General features: G+C 38.1%; 2 protein-coding genes across 4 annotated transcripts; one reads left to right on the top strand and one right to left on the bottom strand.

The window, feature by feature from the left end:
- Positions 1–2,955: 2,955 nt before the first annotated feature.
- Positions 2,956–7,569, bottom strand: isl2b (ISL LIM homeobox 2b). 2 transcript variants are annotated; one of them, XM_059357590.1, is made up of 6 exons: positions 7,464–7,569; positions 6,952–7,141; positions 6,409–6,671; positions 4,734–5,029; positions 3,688–3,855; positions 2,956–3,090 (listed from the first exon to the last, which is right to left on the bottom strand). In XM_059357590.1, the coding sequence occupies exons 1-6, from the start codon at positions 7,519–7,521 to the stop codon at positions 2,974–2,976; spliced, it is 1,092 nt and encodes a 363-aa protein (XP_059213573.1). In that variant the 5' UTR covers positions 7,522–7,569; the 3' UTR covers positions 2,956–2,973. The 2 variants fall into 2 exon arrangements, with proteins under 2 accessions (XP_059213573.1, XP_059213582.1); XM_059357599.1 differs by having other exon boundaries at positions 4,746–5,029.
- A 1,689-nt stretch (positions 7,570–9,258) lies between these two features.
- On the top strand, positions 9,259–15,243 carry LOC131981632 (electron transfer flavoprotein subunit alpha, mitochondrial-like). 2 transcript variants are annotated; one of them, XM_059346021.1, is made up of 5 exons: positions 9,259–9,355; positions 11,916–12,041; positions 13,271–13,364; positions 14,861–14,911; positions 15,074–15,243. In XM_059346021.1, the coding sequence occupies exons 1-5, from the start codon at positions 9,353–9,355 to the stop codon at positions 15,166–15,168; spliced, it is 369 nt and encodes a 122-aa protein (XP_059202004.1). In that variant the 5' UTR covers positions 9,259–9,352; the 3' UTR covers positions 15,169–15,243. The 2 variants fall into 2 exon arrangements, 1 of the variants encoding a protein (XP_059202004.1); XR_009395318.1 differs by lacking the exon at positions 13,271–13,364.

The following is a 15,243-nucleotide window of genomic DNA, read 5'->3' as shown; positions in this document are numbered from 1 at the left end:
AAATCTATATTCATTTACAGATTTCAACTTCCATTTTATGGTTAATATTTGTAAAGGTAATTTACTATTTATATGGCATTTGCACTTAATGTTGAACACAACGAGAAAAACCATGTAAAATTGTATATATATTATTTAAGTGTATGTGACTGATCGAGTTTTATTTATTTTCCCCAACCCGTCGGATTAAAGCAGGATGAATGATCCAAGTGTCAGTCAGTCAGTGACCGGTTAGTGACTCGTGGTGGGCGGAGCTGCAGATGATCTCATTACGTCCATCCGTCCGCCAATTAGAGAATTACATCACACCTTTAAATGGACTCGTGCTCTTAATCATTAATGATACGGTGTCAGTCCGCTCACAGCGGCTATAGTTGCATCAGGCAACTTGACACGTGCACACACAGATGCTCCGAGTTAATCCCAAACCATGTGGAGACATTGTAGGAAATGAATTAATTAATTAGAAATTTTAAAAAATATGGTCCCTCTCTGCGTGCAAATCAGTGAAACCCAAACCTGATGCGTTCAAATCAGGTCAGATATTACTGTGATCCAGTGTGTGTGTGTGTGTGTGTGTGTGTGTGTGTGTGTGTGTGTGTTGGACAGGGATCACTGTTGTTTATTTAACTTCGTTTTTAACGCAGTGAGGGGATACGCCCATTGATAGACTGATAGATGACCTGCTACACATAATAACATACAACAATAATGTGTGTCTGAATCGGAAAATAAACTTCAGCTGCACTTTTAGTTCATATCGCGTGCTCTTCATTTGATGGATGCAATTCAGCAATTAAATGTTTTCATTTGCCCTTTTTAAATAATCTTTGTTTTGGTCATTTTTAAGATTATTTACGGAGTCGTTTATTTATTTATTTGTATTTTGTCGTGGGAGACTTAATCTCTAAATAACATCTTTTAAACCCTCTATTTAATGCCAAACTTTAACAAGACAAACCCCTTTTTGTTGCTGTTGCAATGTTGCCTTTATTTTGTTGTACAAAATTGATGGCTAAAACTGACAACTGGGATTATTTTATTCTTCAAGCTAAGAATGACATGTGTAATCTTGTATTTAGAGCCTTCAGGGGATGCGTTACACACACATATCTATACATATCTCCAGAATGGAAATGAGCTGTTTTGGAAACATGTTTGGTCCCACAATGACTTTTGCGCTGCAGGACACTTAGGGCTGCATTCTTCTCTGCAGACGGCATTGTTTTTCTTCACTTATCTCTCTTATCTTAATATGCTCGCATTGTTTAGTTATCTTATTTGAAATAGCTCAATTACAAATCTATTATCTGTCTTTTGTTATTCAAACTTCCGATTAAGACTCTCAGTAACGAAAATAATAACTTCTTATGGGGGTTTTTCACAGCAAAAAAAATGCCTTAAGAATTAAATAAGATTTTCTTGCCATTAAAGACACATTTCCATTTCCTGCATTTTTTTTCCAAAAACCGCAAAAACGCATCGAACACAAATAAAAGTCCCCCTGGTCTGAAATATCAGAGGACATTAAATAAATAAATAACATGAATTAAAAATAATAATAAATGACCTATGTCCCAGTGCACACAAGCAGCTTTGTTTAGTCGCACTCTGCAGTGTGCAGCATCTCACATACGCTGTCTCGCGGCTGACCCGCGCGCAATAACGCAATGTGAAGGAAAATAAACCGAGGAGGAGAAGTGACCCCTTACGAGCTGCTCCCCTACGAGTGGTGTGTGTGTGTGTGTGTGTGTGTGTGTGTGTGTTTAGTTAGTTTGTTGTGGCTTCACTCAGTGTATCGCTTGCAGGTGATGCCAGGACTAGATAAGAGGTCGCCGATCCCTCCGCGCTGTCTAGACCAGCTTGTGACTCAACCAGAGGAACTGGACTGAGCACAATTTACAGCTTTCTGCCCCCGAGAGTCAGTGACCACTGCTGCAGGACCGAGGGGGGACACCGCGCAGATGGAGGGGGAGATAGGACAACAAGCCTGCGGGCTTCTATTCAGGCAACTTGACATAGGTGGAACAGGTCAATCAGCATATTTACTGCAGCTGGAATGAAGATCTGTTTTCCTTTGAATGCATTCTTGAATTCGGCTGCATTTGTTGTTTCCAAAATCAAAAAATGTCTCTCTGTCATAACGATTTGTTGCAGATTTTGATTTGACTTCTTCCCCTAAAAGCGCTAGAAAAATAAATGTAATTCCGTGCAATCACTTCGTTTCTCGCCTTATTTTGCAATGACAGATGAAAATTTCTTTTTAATTTCAGAACTGCATTTTAAAAAATGAAATTATTAAATTAATGGCTTGCAAATGCAAAAAACAACAACAACGATTCCCTGTACAAAGATTGGTCATCAACACGTTATGAATCCAGCTTGTTTTTTTATTTTTTATCAGTTAATAATCCCTTTACGAATCGCTTTCCTAACAATAAATAATATAACAATAATTTAATTTTTTTGGTCGAGAAGCTCAAACAACCTGCCCTTAAGATAAAGTATTTTACAACACCAATAGTTCCGCAGATTATCATGCTCTGACCTTTAAGACAAACAGTCCAACGGGACTCGACAACGCAATAAATGTATCAAAAAATTCTCATGTTGAAGAAACAAGACACAAATATGTTCACAATAAAACCGCAGAATGTCCATCTCATGGAAATGTCTCCACTGTGTTTCTGAGGGGGGGTTGTTATATCCACCGGGAGCTCTTCTGTACATCTTCTATCAAGCCATGCAACTGTTCTGCTGAGTTTTTGTCAATGAAATCTCCATAACAAAACAAAAAAAAACTTGGAGTCAATCGGTGCTTTCTTGGTTCCATCTCCTCCATGTCATGAAAAAAATCCTTTCTGTCGGGGCGATGTGATGAGCTGGTCACATGCAGGGGGACCGGGAGCATGCTGCAATCTGTCCTTGCAGGAGTGGGGGGGGCGGGGACCGACAGGTCTGAGGGGCCCCGTTTCACGTCTCCACCGGGCTGGGTACCATACTGTTGGGGGTGTCCGGTAACTGAGAGGACAAAGAAGTCACGTCGCTGCCCGAGGAGTTTCCGAGAGATCCCGATTCAGAGAAAGACACCTGGACAGATAGAGACACGGTGTCAGAATGTGTGGAGATTCAGGCTTTTATTTTGAAATTTTGCTTGTAAAAAAATACCCAAACCATTAGGCTATAATTCAGCTTCTGTGACATGCATGTGATGCATGACTGTATTCACACATGCAGCAACATTTGATAGATAGATAGATAGATAGATAGATAGATAGATAGATAGATAGATAGATAGATAGATAGATAGATAGATAGATAGATAGATAGATAGATAGATAGATAGATAAAGCATTCTTTAACATTTTTTATTTATTTTCTGTATTTTATACCGCATTGCTCTTTGCTATACTTTGCATAATTGCATCTTCCTGTACATTTACAGGGCCTGTGCGCTGTCTTAAAATGTTTATTCTGCTGCTGTTGCTGTTTTTATGGCGTGTTTTTGTTTTCAATCATCACCTCTCTGGTTTCCAGATGTTTACACTGGCCCATTTACAGAGATGTTGGTTAATGTGTGTTGTCCAAATAAATTAAATAGATAGATAAGATACCAGGTTGTGGTCTGCATGCATTGCATGCATGTGTGTGTGCACATCTAAGTGAGTCTGTCCTGAACACACACACCAGTTGTTGGAAGGCTGGCTGGTCCAGGTCGCTCTGCAGGGCGAACTCACTCAGGGCTTTCCATGGAGGCTGGTAGGTCTGAACCTCCACTGGGTTTCCCTGCACGGCGCTCTCATGTCGGATAGGACTGCCAGCCACCAGAGGCGTCCCTGTGAGGCCCTGCAGGTTCTGACAACATAATCATGAAAAATCATGAGCATCATTTATCTGTGTCCTGCAAGACAGCATGTGTCCTCATGACATCTGAATACAGTTCAAGATACTTTCACTGAAAAGTGTCCTTTCATAATAATGCTAAATTAGGAATAATTGTGACAGCATTTTTGTCTAAAAAGTTTCCTCTCTGGGAAATGTTTCCAAGATGTAAACTATTTGCAGAGGATGTTTTTAACTTTCAGGTCAAGCAGCTGAAGCCAAAGCAGTTGATTCATTATTCATTGAGCTAAAGTTTGACTACAGGAAAACACTGGAGCCAACTGGAGCGTAAGTAAAGTATCAAAACTATAGAAAAGAGTCATGTTATAGGCTGATTTACATTACTGCAACTAATGGAATATCTTAAAACATATTAAGCTATGAAGTTGTTATGTTCATATAGCCTAGCTTGCATCTGTTTTTCACCACATTCTGCTGCTGAGCAATATATCAATATGATATTGATATTGTGTTATAAGATATGGTCTTAGATTTTGGATCTCAGAATATTTTCCTGGTTTTAAAGGCTGCATTACAGTAAAATGATGCCATTTTGTGATCTTACAAGACTTTACCCAATGAGTCATTATATCGACATTACTGATGATTATTTTCAGAAATATTTTTGTGTAAATACTTTGGAAAATCACCACGATATTGAAGAATTTGATAGAAAATATTGTGATAACTGATTTTCTCTTCATTGCATTTAATAAGGATTTATGACAGCCTCACATAAAACTGGTTAAACAGAGTTCACATGTGATCTCATCATGTCATGTTTTTCAATAATAATCACATACATACAGAAATGAAATGAATATTTGTAGTAGTCAAGTGGTCAAACTTACGAAGATGCTTACAGTCTTATCACTGTGGTGCTGCTGCTGGAGCTGCTTCATCAGGATCGACTTCTTCTTGTCTTTGCAGCGCTTGTTCTGGAACCAGACCCGGATCACCCTGGGGCTGAGGCCGGTCATCTCCACCAGCTGCTCCTTCATCAGAGCGTCCGGCCTCGGGTTGGCGTTGTAGCAGGTCCGCAACGTGTGCAGTTGCTTCTCGTTCAGCACCGTCCGGACCCGCGTTGTCTTCTCTGACTGCTTGTGGACGTGGTTCCGATGAGGGGCCTGCCGCACCGTGACGGGGTCTGCACAGGAGGAACAAAACAAGGTCCGTTAGAAAGCGCAGAGAGGCCTCAGAGAGCCATTGATCTCAAGCCGCACAGCTTAAAAATGATTTTATTTATTTTCTGGGTTGTTGCTTTATTCCTGCGTTTTTGGTTATTCTATGTATCACCCGTTGCTGTTTTTTGGAAAATGTTATTATGTTCAAACAAATTAAAATTAAAATAAAAAAATCTGCACTGCTGGGTCTTTTACATCTTTTTTATATTTTTAATGCAATCATATTTATCAGCCTGGCACGATTTATTATGATAGAAATGTCTACAATAACTTAATTTCAAAGAGTGAAAAAGGAATGTTTTTATTTATTTATTTTTTTAGACAACTAAAAATCAAATTAGATTTTCATCTTACATGGAAATAAGGACAACATTTTGGCCCACAAGCTTATATAGATATGGAATAGCCTACTTGTGATTATTTTTTGTAGGCTAATCTAAATATTCACATCTTGCATTATTGTATGTTGTCAGCATAAAATAATAATTATAATGATAATAATAATCTTTATCGCCGTAAAGCGGAAGTTAAATTTTTTTCACCAAATCCCTACCGTAAACTCTAAAGAATTGTGAAAAGCGCAGGTGAAATCCTGAGGCCTGAGCGGTGTACGGGGTTTCAATTGAGCGCTTTAAAGCAGGAAGTTGTTGAACATTATTCACACATTTGCTTTGTTCTCTTTCTGTTGGCAGGAGCCCTGAGGATGACAGCTCTGCAAACACACACACACACACACACACACTCACACACACACACACACACACACACACACACACACGGACGCGCATGGAGCCACTGTCGAGAGTCAAACAGCCGATTATTCAGATAATGGCAACAGAGCAGGTTAACGCTAATGAGATCAATTATGAAATGAGCCTAAAGAAAGGTCGCGCGCGCGCACACACACACATACACACACACACACACACACACACACACACACACACACACACACACACACACACACACACACACACACACACAAATACACTCCAACCGACAACAACTAAATAAACTATGTAGAAGATGGTGAAAAAAACCAACCTAATCCTCGGCAATCGCTTATTGTTTTTTCTTTTCGTTTTTCTAAACTCAAACAGTGAATCTTTTTGACCAAAAGTTTATTTTTTGTGTGTTAAAATTAGTTGTAAAATATAAGAGTTTCTTGTAACATTTCTTTTTAAATAGCAGACCGTTTATTCAGGAATAAATGCCGATTTTATCATTTTCTAATGTTATTATAAACAATTCCATTGTCAATAAATAAATACAATAAAATGACATGTAAAAAAAAGAGTAGGCTTACTACTGCCACTTATAAGGATGATGATAATATTCCGACCTGCCAGGTGCAGCGGTCTGTTGGAGTGGACGTGTCCGGGGCTGATGGGGCTTCCTGCGGAGCTCCTCTCCAGCAGCAGGCTGTGGTCCGCCCGGCACAGCAGCTCGTCTTCCCGCAGAGAGAACTCGTCTCCCGGTAGCAGCTGCCTGCTGCACACGGAGCACCGGAAACACTCGATGTGGTACACGTTATCCCGGGCTCTCATCACCAGGTCGCTGCTGCTGAAGCCCAGGTTGCATTTTGCGCATTTTATTCCAAACAGCCTGTAAGATCACCATGGGGAAATGGTGACAAATTTAAAAATCTAGGAAGACGTGTAAAAAAATAACAAGGAGGAAAATTTTCGGCTAAGTTTAAATTTCCTTATCCTATCATTTCCTTGAATTATTTTTATTGTATTAAACTGCGTTATGCAATCTTCTGATGTCTGTTCCTTTTACGTGTTTTTTGAATGAAGTTTGGCCTCTTCGTGATATAAATTCTTATCGAAAAAATAAATAAATTTCTCTTTATAAAACATGATTGATATTTCCAAACTCCTACCTTACATAATCTCTTTTGCAGTATGTTTTTCCGTCCCGGACGAAACAAGTGCAGGTCTCATCCAGGTACTGGCTGCACTCTGCACACTTGAGGCAGGCTGCGTGCCACTCCAGGTCGGGAGAGACTCTCAGTATGTACTGGTCATGGATCTGACTTCCACATCCGACACACATCGCGAATCCTGACTTCTCTGCAAAGAGACAAAAACATTGTAAGCACAGAGTGAAATAAATACACAAACAAACAAAAGTCCAGCCTGTACGCTTCAGTTTTTAAGTGAATTCCTCTGTTTTGCAGTCTCGATGTTATGTAGCCTAACAGATGCAGCTTTTTGCCAGTATTTTTTCGTTCAAATTGCGCAGCCAAATAAATTATAACACACATTATTGCATGTTAAAAAAATAACTTAAGTAATCGGTGCACTGCTGAAAATATCATGCAGCCCATAATGCCACCGCGACGAAAACAAAATCTGCGACTTGAAACTCCAGCGAGCAGTTGAGCTTACTTACTTTTGGAATGATCCCCCATATCACCCAAGAAAGAAGAGCTGAAAATAATATCCACCATACAGGACGGATAGAGGGGACTGTGTAGATGCAGAAAAGATGTGAGCAGATGACTGGCCCTTCCGCTGCCTCCCTCATAACCCTGTTCGTCTCTCCGGACTGGGAGGGTGAGCGAGGGGGGCGAGAGGGGTGGGGGACGACGAGGAGGCTGCAGGGTCCCACGCGCTGCTGCTCTGACGTCATGACGTCAACACCGGACTCTCCAGTCGCCCTACTGCCTCTCAACCTGAAAGAATAAATAAACCCAGTGTGGGTTATATTTATGTATGGCCTAGGCTTAAGAATGCAAAGGTAAAAACAAAACAAATCAAGTTATTAAGATGAACATCAATTACATTAAAAAATGGTAAAAGCTTCTGCATCCATCTAAAAACATTTACCACCATATGTATGTATGTGTGTGTGTGTGTGTGTGTGTGTGTGTGTGTGTGTGTGTACATACATACACACACACACACACACACACACACACACACACATATATATATATATATATATATATATATATGTATATATATACACACACATATACATATATACATTTATATATATATACGCACATAATATAATCATATTATATATATACACATATATATTAAACTACCCTAGCCTAAAGGTTACTTTTCTTAGTCACAAAATTAAGCAACCACTGATTATTAACAATTTTATGATAGGCCTATTATTACTTGGCACATATTACAAATCATGACAGTGTATATTGTATATTGTATCCTGCTCAAATTCACAAAAGTAAACATTTTCATATCGCTTCCAATAAAATTCGATTTTTATTGAATCTGTTTAGTAGCCTATATCTCGGTCAAACATCACAATCATTTCCCGTCGCGTGATGGGATATTTCCCGAGGCTCGAGAGTCGTATTGTTGTTCTTTCTTTATTCATTGATTAATTTCTATTTTAATTTTTTTCATTTAAAAAACATAAGTGAACTATAACTTCTTGCAGTAATTTGGTTTTGGATATAAACTGAGCAGATCTGAGGACAGCTGCTCCGTTCAGGTTGCTCATCTACTCGAGAACAAGGCCATCTACTGGAGGGAAAGCAGAACTACACTTAATTTAATTAGGCTGTATCTAACTCAATAGAAACCTGTACTTTTATCTGGAGGGGGAAAAACAGCGTATCAATAAAAATAGGTTCGGGTTTAATAATTACAAATTCCCCAAAAGTTGGGACGCTGTGTAAAACGTAGGCCTAAATAAAAGACAATGTATCAAACTCGGACTGAAAATACGTCATAAAAAACTGTGTGGACATTGCACAGTTTAAACTGAACATATAACAAAGGATTAGAAAATGGTCTGATTCTATTTTTACAACGTCCCGTCTTATTTGGAATCGAGGTTGTAGCGTCACAAACATTATAATGTTATAAAACAAACAATAAAGACAGCTGTCATTTCCAGTGTTTGCTGTGTCTCTGTCCAAATATCTTTTCATCCTTCACCCTGTAGGGTTAGCTAACATTTTCAAGTTTCTTCCACAGCTGCCAGTTTTGATCCTGGCTAACATTTCAACGACAGAATGAACAACATCCTTGTCAAATGTAGAAAAATCAGTCCAGCAGAATTTAAAAAGACATTTATTTTCACCTCCTCTTCACCACAGGTTAATATACTCTTACTGTGCGAACAGAAGACAAAACACAATTTCTGCCTTAAAGAAAGACTCTTATTTTGAAAGCCACAAACCAGGTTTCCTCCTGATGATTGGTTCAGGACTGCTACTGACTTCAACTTTAGTTTGCTCACGAGCCGTCCTGACAAACACTTAGTATACATCCGTATGTGAGAGGAGGAGCTTGAGGGAAATGGTGAGTAGAAATACATGAATGTAATGTAATCAAAGAACCAGGTGATGTTAACAACCATCTGGCTCTGTTATTGTAGGGTCAAATTAGGTGAGCTTCTATCACCCAACTGTGTCTTACAGGTGGGCTGAGGTTGACTATGGTTAATGCAGGAGTTTGGGTTAGGATTTTAGCAGATTTATGTCAAATTGCAGACGGGCAGGTTTACTATGTGTAGTTGTTGTACAGTTTAGTCTTCCTGTCAGTAGTTCTGCTGTAGAAAACTTCTTTGGTCTCTGACACAGCTCTGTTGACTGACATTTCATTGTTGATTAAACCATTTTTAATTTCCATGAATGAAACATTCATTCAGTGCAGGTTGCTCCAAACTGCTCAAACTATTACATTTATCATCAAAGTATTGTAGTGGTGGAAGCTTTACCCAATTTTTCAAATTACTTATAAATGCACAAAACATTCTCTATGGACCAGTCTTCTTCATAGCACAGCAAAATACTGACCCCTGTTACATTGAATGCTATCACTGCTTCCAGCAGATGGGACGAGAAGTCCTGTTTCATGCCTGAAGATGGCTATGTAAAGGTGGGCCTGCAGGATTTTAACAGGACCTAAAAACAGAAAGAGTTTCAAAGAATATTCACAGCGGTCTGCCCAGACTGGTCCATTCTTACTCCAAGGCAAAGGCACACTACCTCTACATCTTGTCTGTGTGTGTATTTATGTAGTTTCCTGTACAGTATGCATTTATTTCTAAAGAAATTAAAAACTGTTTCCAGGTACTGGTGGATGTGGAGAGTAATCCATTGTTACAGAATCCATCGGCAGTCCATTGGACAGTGCACAAACTAAAAGTGATCCCTGTGTTATAAGTAGACCACAGCTGACAGGAAGGGAGTGAGTTCAGTTAGTATGCATGAAACACTTGAGGTTACTTAAACAGCAGGAAGTGCTTTTATTTTCTTTTGTGCAAGGTTGCTTAAGGAGAGGACTAAGGTCACAGGGGTCAAGAATATATACTAGTGGCACAACATGATCCATACCTTGGCCTGCTAGCAGGTCATCCATGTGTATTTTCTACAAATACTTATAATTAATGATATAGAAATATTATAGTTTATCAAAATAATATTATAAAACAAAAATAAAGACAGTCGTCATTTCCGGTGTTTGCTGTGTCTCTGTCCAAATATCTTTTCATCCTTCACCCTGTAGGGATAGTTACTTTATCCTCCGCTACAGGGACATTTTCAAGTTTCTTCCACAGCTGCCAGTTTTGATCCTGGCTAACATCTCAACGACAGAATGCACAACATCCTTGTCCAAATGTAGAAAAATCAGTCCAGAAGAATTTAAAAAGACATTTCTTTTCACCTCCTCTTCACCACAGGTTAATATACTCTTACTGTGCGAACAGAAAACAAAACACAATTTCTGCCTTAAAGAAAGACTCTTATTTTGAAAAACTATTGTATTTCTATATCATTAATTATAAGTATTTGTCATACAAGTACAATGTGTACAATTGAATTTGTCTCTGCCTCACTGTCAAACTGCAAAAATTATAATCTAAGGCAGAGGAATTAAACTGATTTTAGGAACTTAAATGAAGAAAATTTAACTTCACACACAGGATTGTGCAGGAGCCTCTGCTATTGTAAAGAGGAGTATTGTCACAACTTCCAACTGTCAGTTTAAGAAAAGGTTTATCAGGCCTGCAAAACTGAATGTTGCACTGAAAATTATATTTAACTGATCTTTAACCTCATTCTGGTTTGCAATTGTTATTATTAAAATAAATGGGGAGGAAAAAAAACACAACAAAAGTTTATTATACTATGCTATTAGTTTACTAAAGAAAGTTGAGGCTATTCATCTGCTCCAAATCACATTATGTAAAATCCAGACTCACTCTCGCCAGAATAGTTCTTTAGAGTCATTCAGAGAGTGTTTGAATATGCATAAAAATGTAGATGTAATAATATGCATATTGGATTTTGCAACTTTAACTATAATGTCTCAATGTTCTAATGCACCTTAAAGTTTTTTTTGTCTTTTTAATGAATGACATCATCTTATATTCTGTGATTGTTCAATAGAACTGTCAGCTTGTACGTCTAATGGTATTTCAATTGAATTAGGATGCATTAAATTCAATTTTATGTATTTGAATACAGCTTTTATTGATTTTTATTTCTATGTTTGACTCTGTTTAGTATTAAAACAAGGTGCAGTGTGCGGCTAATTCAATGTGACTCACTCACTTGCATCAGTCACTTTAACTTGTACTATAAATTTGGTGTTTTTCTGAAAGAGTAGTATCATATTCAAGCCACTTTTATTTCTTATGGTAAAAGTGGAATGAATATAAGAATAAATGTGTTGCAGATAGTTTTAAAACCAGGCTGAGCTTTAACTCTTTCATGCTCCTACATAACTTTTTCTGCCTGCCCTTAGAGAGCTCATTATAACCATTACTTTACTTTTTATAGTCTCCGTCACTGTCACTAAAGATCTGTGAGAGCTTTGTACTGTAAGCTTAAACATGTTGTGGTTCCCTTTACAGAATCTGCTCCCCAGAGTCTCTGCTAAGCTGCATGTGGCTACTCTTTCAGACATCACAAAGGTCAAATCCCAAGACGCTTTCATCAGGGCCGTGTGTGCTGCTGAGCCTCTTGTTGTGATCAATGCAGTAAGTGGCGTTAACAATGAAAATGTAAAGAGGACTAAAGACACACCTACTGAACTGATAGTGCTTTAAAGCCATCCAACTTTTTGCTCTTTGTAGCAAAGCCTCTGTCTTTACTACCTTTCTTTCAAGGATAGGTTAGAACACAATATTATGATACATCATCACAATTATATATATATATATATATATATATATTACAGGATTTTTCTTGTTTTTTCCCCCCGACATTTAGTACAAATTCAATTTTTAAAAATGGTAGATAACTTTTTTTGCAAATATTACCATAAAATGGAAGTTGAAATCTGTAAATTAATAAAATGGGACATATAGTTGTTGTTGTTTTTTACAGTATTGTTCAGTTGCTTAATGGTCTTGAATGTAAAATGACAGTGAATTCTGTGTTGAAATACACATCATATTGCAGAATGTAAAATCAAGACAACTTTCTGTTTTCAGTGATACTCTAAATTTAATGTGAAAAAAAAAAAGATGAAAAGTCTGGTGTCAAAGGCTGCCAAACAGTTAACATTACAGATAGTTAAGACAGATATTGACTGTATATTATCCATATTATTAAAGAAATTATCTTTAAAATACATTTTTTACTGTTATTTGAAAGTAAGTGTTTGGCAAATTTTGCTGCCAAACTTTACCGTTTATTTTACCTTTTTTTTTTTTTTTTTTGATGGCCGTAGACACACCCCCACTTTGGATAAACTAGTCTCTCACAGGGGATGCAGACTGTTGGTATAAGCTGCCATCTATTTCAGATGGACTTCTCCTCCCATTCAACTATCATCTCTATTTATTTTTTAGGGGCATCGTCACTCACTAAGGACTTAGTCCTTCGTCCAAGAAAATTTGGATTGGTAAATGAATATGGGGATTATCTTTGCTTTCTTGAAAGCTGCCAGACTCCATTGACAAAAAATAAATAAAATTACCTCGTAGAATCCTGGAGTTGTTGGTCTACCACAGCCTCGATATTGTGTGACATTGGTAAATCCAAACTAATCCTTTAAAACACCAAAGTCACACAATAACAACTCCAGTGTTAAGTCTGTAAAGTAAAATAATTGTTTTTGTCAATTGAGTCTGGTGGCTTTGAAGAGAGCATAGATAATGGCTTCGGTTCCCCCAACATAAACGCAAACAGGGATGTCTGATGGCAAGGGAAAGTGGTGAAAATATTCTTATATTCTAAAAACTTAAACTGATATTATTTGCAGGTGGGCGTTTTAAAGGAGCTGAAGTTTTTGCTGCTGATCCAGTCCATATCAGAACTTCTGTGTCAGTACTCCTGCCAATTGGCATCTACTGCAGGTGACACACTGGCTATGGAGAAGTACCTCATACATCCCCACTTTAATAAATCCAAAGTATCCCTTTTGATTGTGACGCTGTGGCTTATTTATGCATGCTGAATTGTACATAGCATTTCCCACAATGCATAGCCTGCTCCAAAAAAATAAAATATTGAATGTAGACTGAATTATTATGTGCACTCACTGTTAAGCTAAGACTGCAGGTCAAGGGTTAATTTTACGAGTGTTTCATACAGTATCTATTCAATAAACAGTGACAGGAAACGTCACGTGAAGCATTATTGTTTGTGACCTGTTAATGACTGTGAGATCAAGCCAGCCATCCTAGCTGTCACTCTAGTATAAAAGCCTCCCAGAAGAATCTCTAATCACAGTTTGATGGGGCCCATTAACCTCATGAAATATATATGTGTGACTGAAATCATCCACTTAAACTTTGGCAAGAGCAAAATGTTCTTGTTTGGAATTCAGGGGGGGCTCTCCTGGGCTGCATTACTGAACTTTTCACAGTGACTCGTTGTCTCTTGAATGTTTTAGGGTTCTATGGCACTTTGCCCTTATTGTCAGACCTATAAGTAATTTACTATGCCAATCCCCCCGACCTCCACAGGCTTGATTCAGTTGAGGTTGTGCCAATTTGTTTATGCCCGTTGGAGCATCTTTAGTTTTTAAGAAAAAAAAGTGCTGCTGTTGAACAGGGTAATACAATCTTCTGTTAATTTTTCAAATAATTCTTTGGTGAAGCCAGACTTTTATTTGAACCTTGTTTTGAAGTTGTATAACTTTACAATATGTGGAATGTAATATTTTGTCTATTATACAAATTTGTTGGGAGCCATTTCATTTCCAGCTCATATTATATATTAATATCATATTAAGAAGACTTCAGTACAATACTGCATATGGAAAATGATTTGTGGATTATTAAATGAATGATGTTACATTCGTTTAGTTTTATGTTAGAACATTTACTCTGGACTTATTTAGTCTTGACTTTGTCTCAACTGCCTTTGGACTTGGAGCTTGACTGGTCCTGGTCCTGGACTTAACTTGGTCTTCAGTACTGTATATTATAATGTATTTATTTACAGTTTCCCCACCTTCTCCTGTGGGATTTCCCCAGTGGTTCCAGCACAACTCAGTAATTGAAGGCTTCTCTTTCATTCTCCTTTCAAAATGAAAAGGATATGTTACTTACCAGGAATTATATATTTATTTTCAATTTCGAGTCAACTATGTTTAGTTGTTATCATGTCCATCATATCTTGGATACCTTTTGAGGGCCAGTTTGTAACACATGCAGCAGTTTGAGAAGTTGATTTCTTCATTTTTGGCCTTTCAAGGCCTGTTGGTGTTCAAAAAGCACAGGTGCAGTTTGGTGTATTTGTGCCTGAAGCAGCATGAGGACATGCAGTGTCAGTTCTTGTGGTCTCAGTGGAAATGAGAAGTTAAACCTCGGCTCTGCTGACCCTTTATGTCTTTATTTTTCTTCAGGACGAGGCCTTAAGAGTTGTGCTGAGCTGGCTGCTAAACTGAATGCTGCAGGTATTTTGCTTTCCTTGTGTGCTAAGTCAGTTTCTCCTCCCATGTGTGTGACGGTGTGAGAGTTGTGTGTGCTTTCTGCCTGAATTTATGTGTTTTTTCCTGTGCACTCACTAGCCTGCGCAGAGACACTTTTATGATATCATTATCTCTATTGAAATGCAGTGAGAGCTTCTCGAGCTCGTGGAGCTTCTGGCCGTGTCCCCGGTGAGCTGCGGGTCAGCCAGACGGGAAAGACTGCTCCTCCTCTAAGTTATTAATCACATTCATGCTGTTTGTTTGTCTTATTGTCTTGTTTGAGGATCCATACATTTTGTTTTTTATCAATTAAACGA

The sequence above is a fragment of the Centropristis striata genome, chromosome 2 (genome assembly GCF_030273125.1).
Source record: "Centropristis striata isolate RG_2023a ecotype Rhode Island chromosome 2, C.striata_1.0, whole genome shotgun sequence".
NCBI lineage: Eukaryota > Metazoa > Chordata > Actinopteri > Perciformes > Serranidae > Centropristis > Centropristis striata.
This window is presented reverse-complemented; position numbering and strand designations above follow the sequence as displayed.

What these genes read in the sequence shown, in the direction of transcription:
- LOC131981632 (XM_059346021.1), top strand. An exon ending in CTCTTGTTGTGATCAATGCA is followed by an intron (nt 12,042 to 13,270) that starts GTAAGTGGCGTT and finishes TATTATTTGCAG; the next exon opens with GTGGGCGTTTTAAAGGAGCT. An exon ending in CCAATTGGCATCTACTGCAG is followed by an intron (nt 13,365 to 14,860) that starts GTGACACACTGG and finishes ATTTTTCTTCAG; the next exon opens with GACGAGGCCTTAAGAGTTGT.
- isl2b (XM_059357590.1), bottom strand. Translation starts at nt 7,521, where the DNA reads ATGGTGGATATTATTTTCAGCTCTTCTTTCTTGGGTGATATGGGGGAT. An exon ending in CAGACCGCTGCACCTGGCAG is followed by an intron (nt 5,030 to 6,408) that starts GTCGGAATATTA and finishes CCTCCTGTGCAG; the next exon opens with ACCCCGTCACGGTGCGGCAG. An exon ending in ATAAGACTGTAAGCATCTTC is followed by an intron (nt 3,856 to 4,733) that starts GTAAGTTTGACC and finishes TTATGTTGTCAG; the next exon opens with AACCTGCAGGGCCTCACAGG.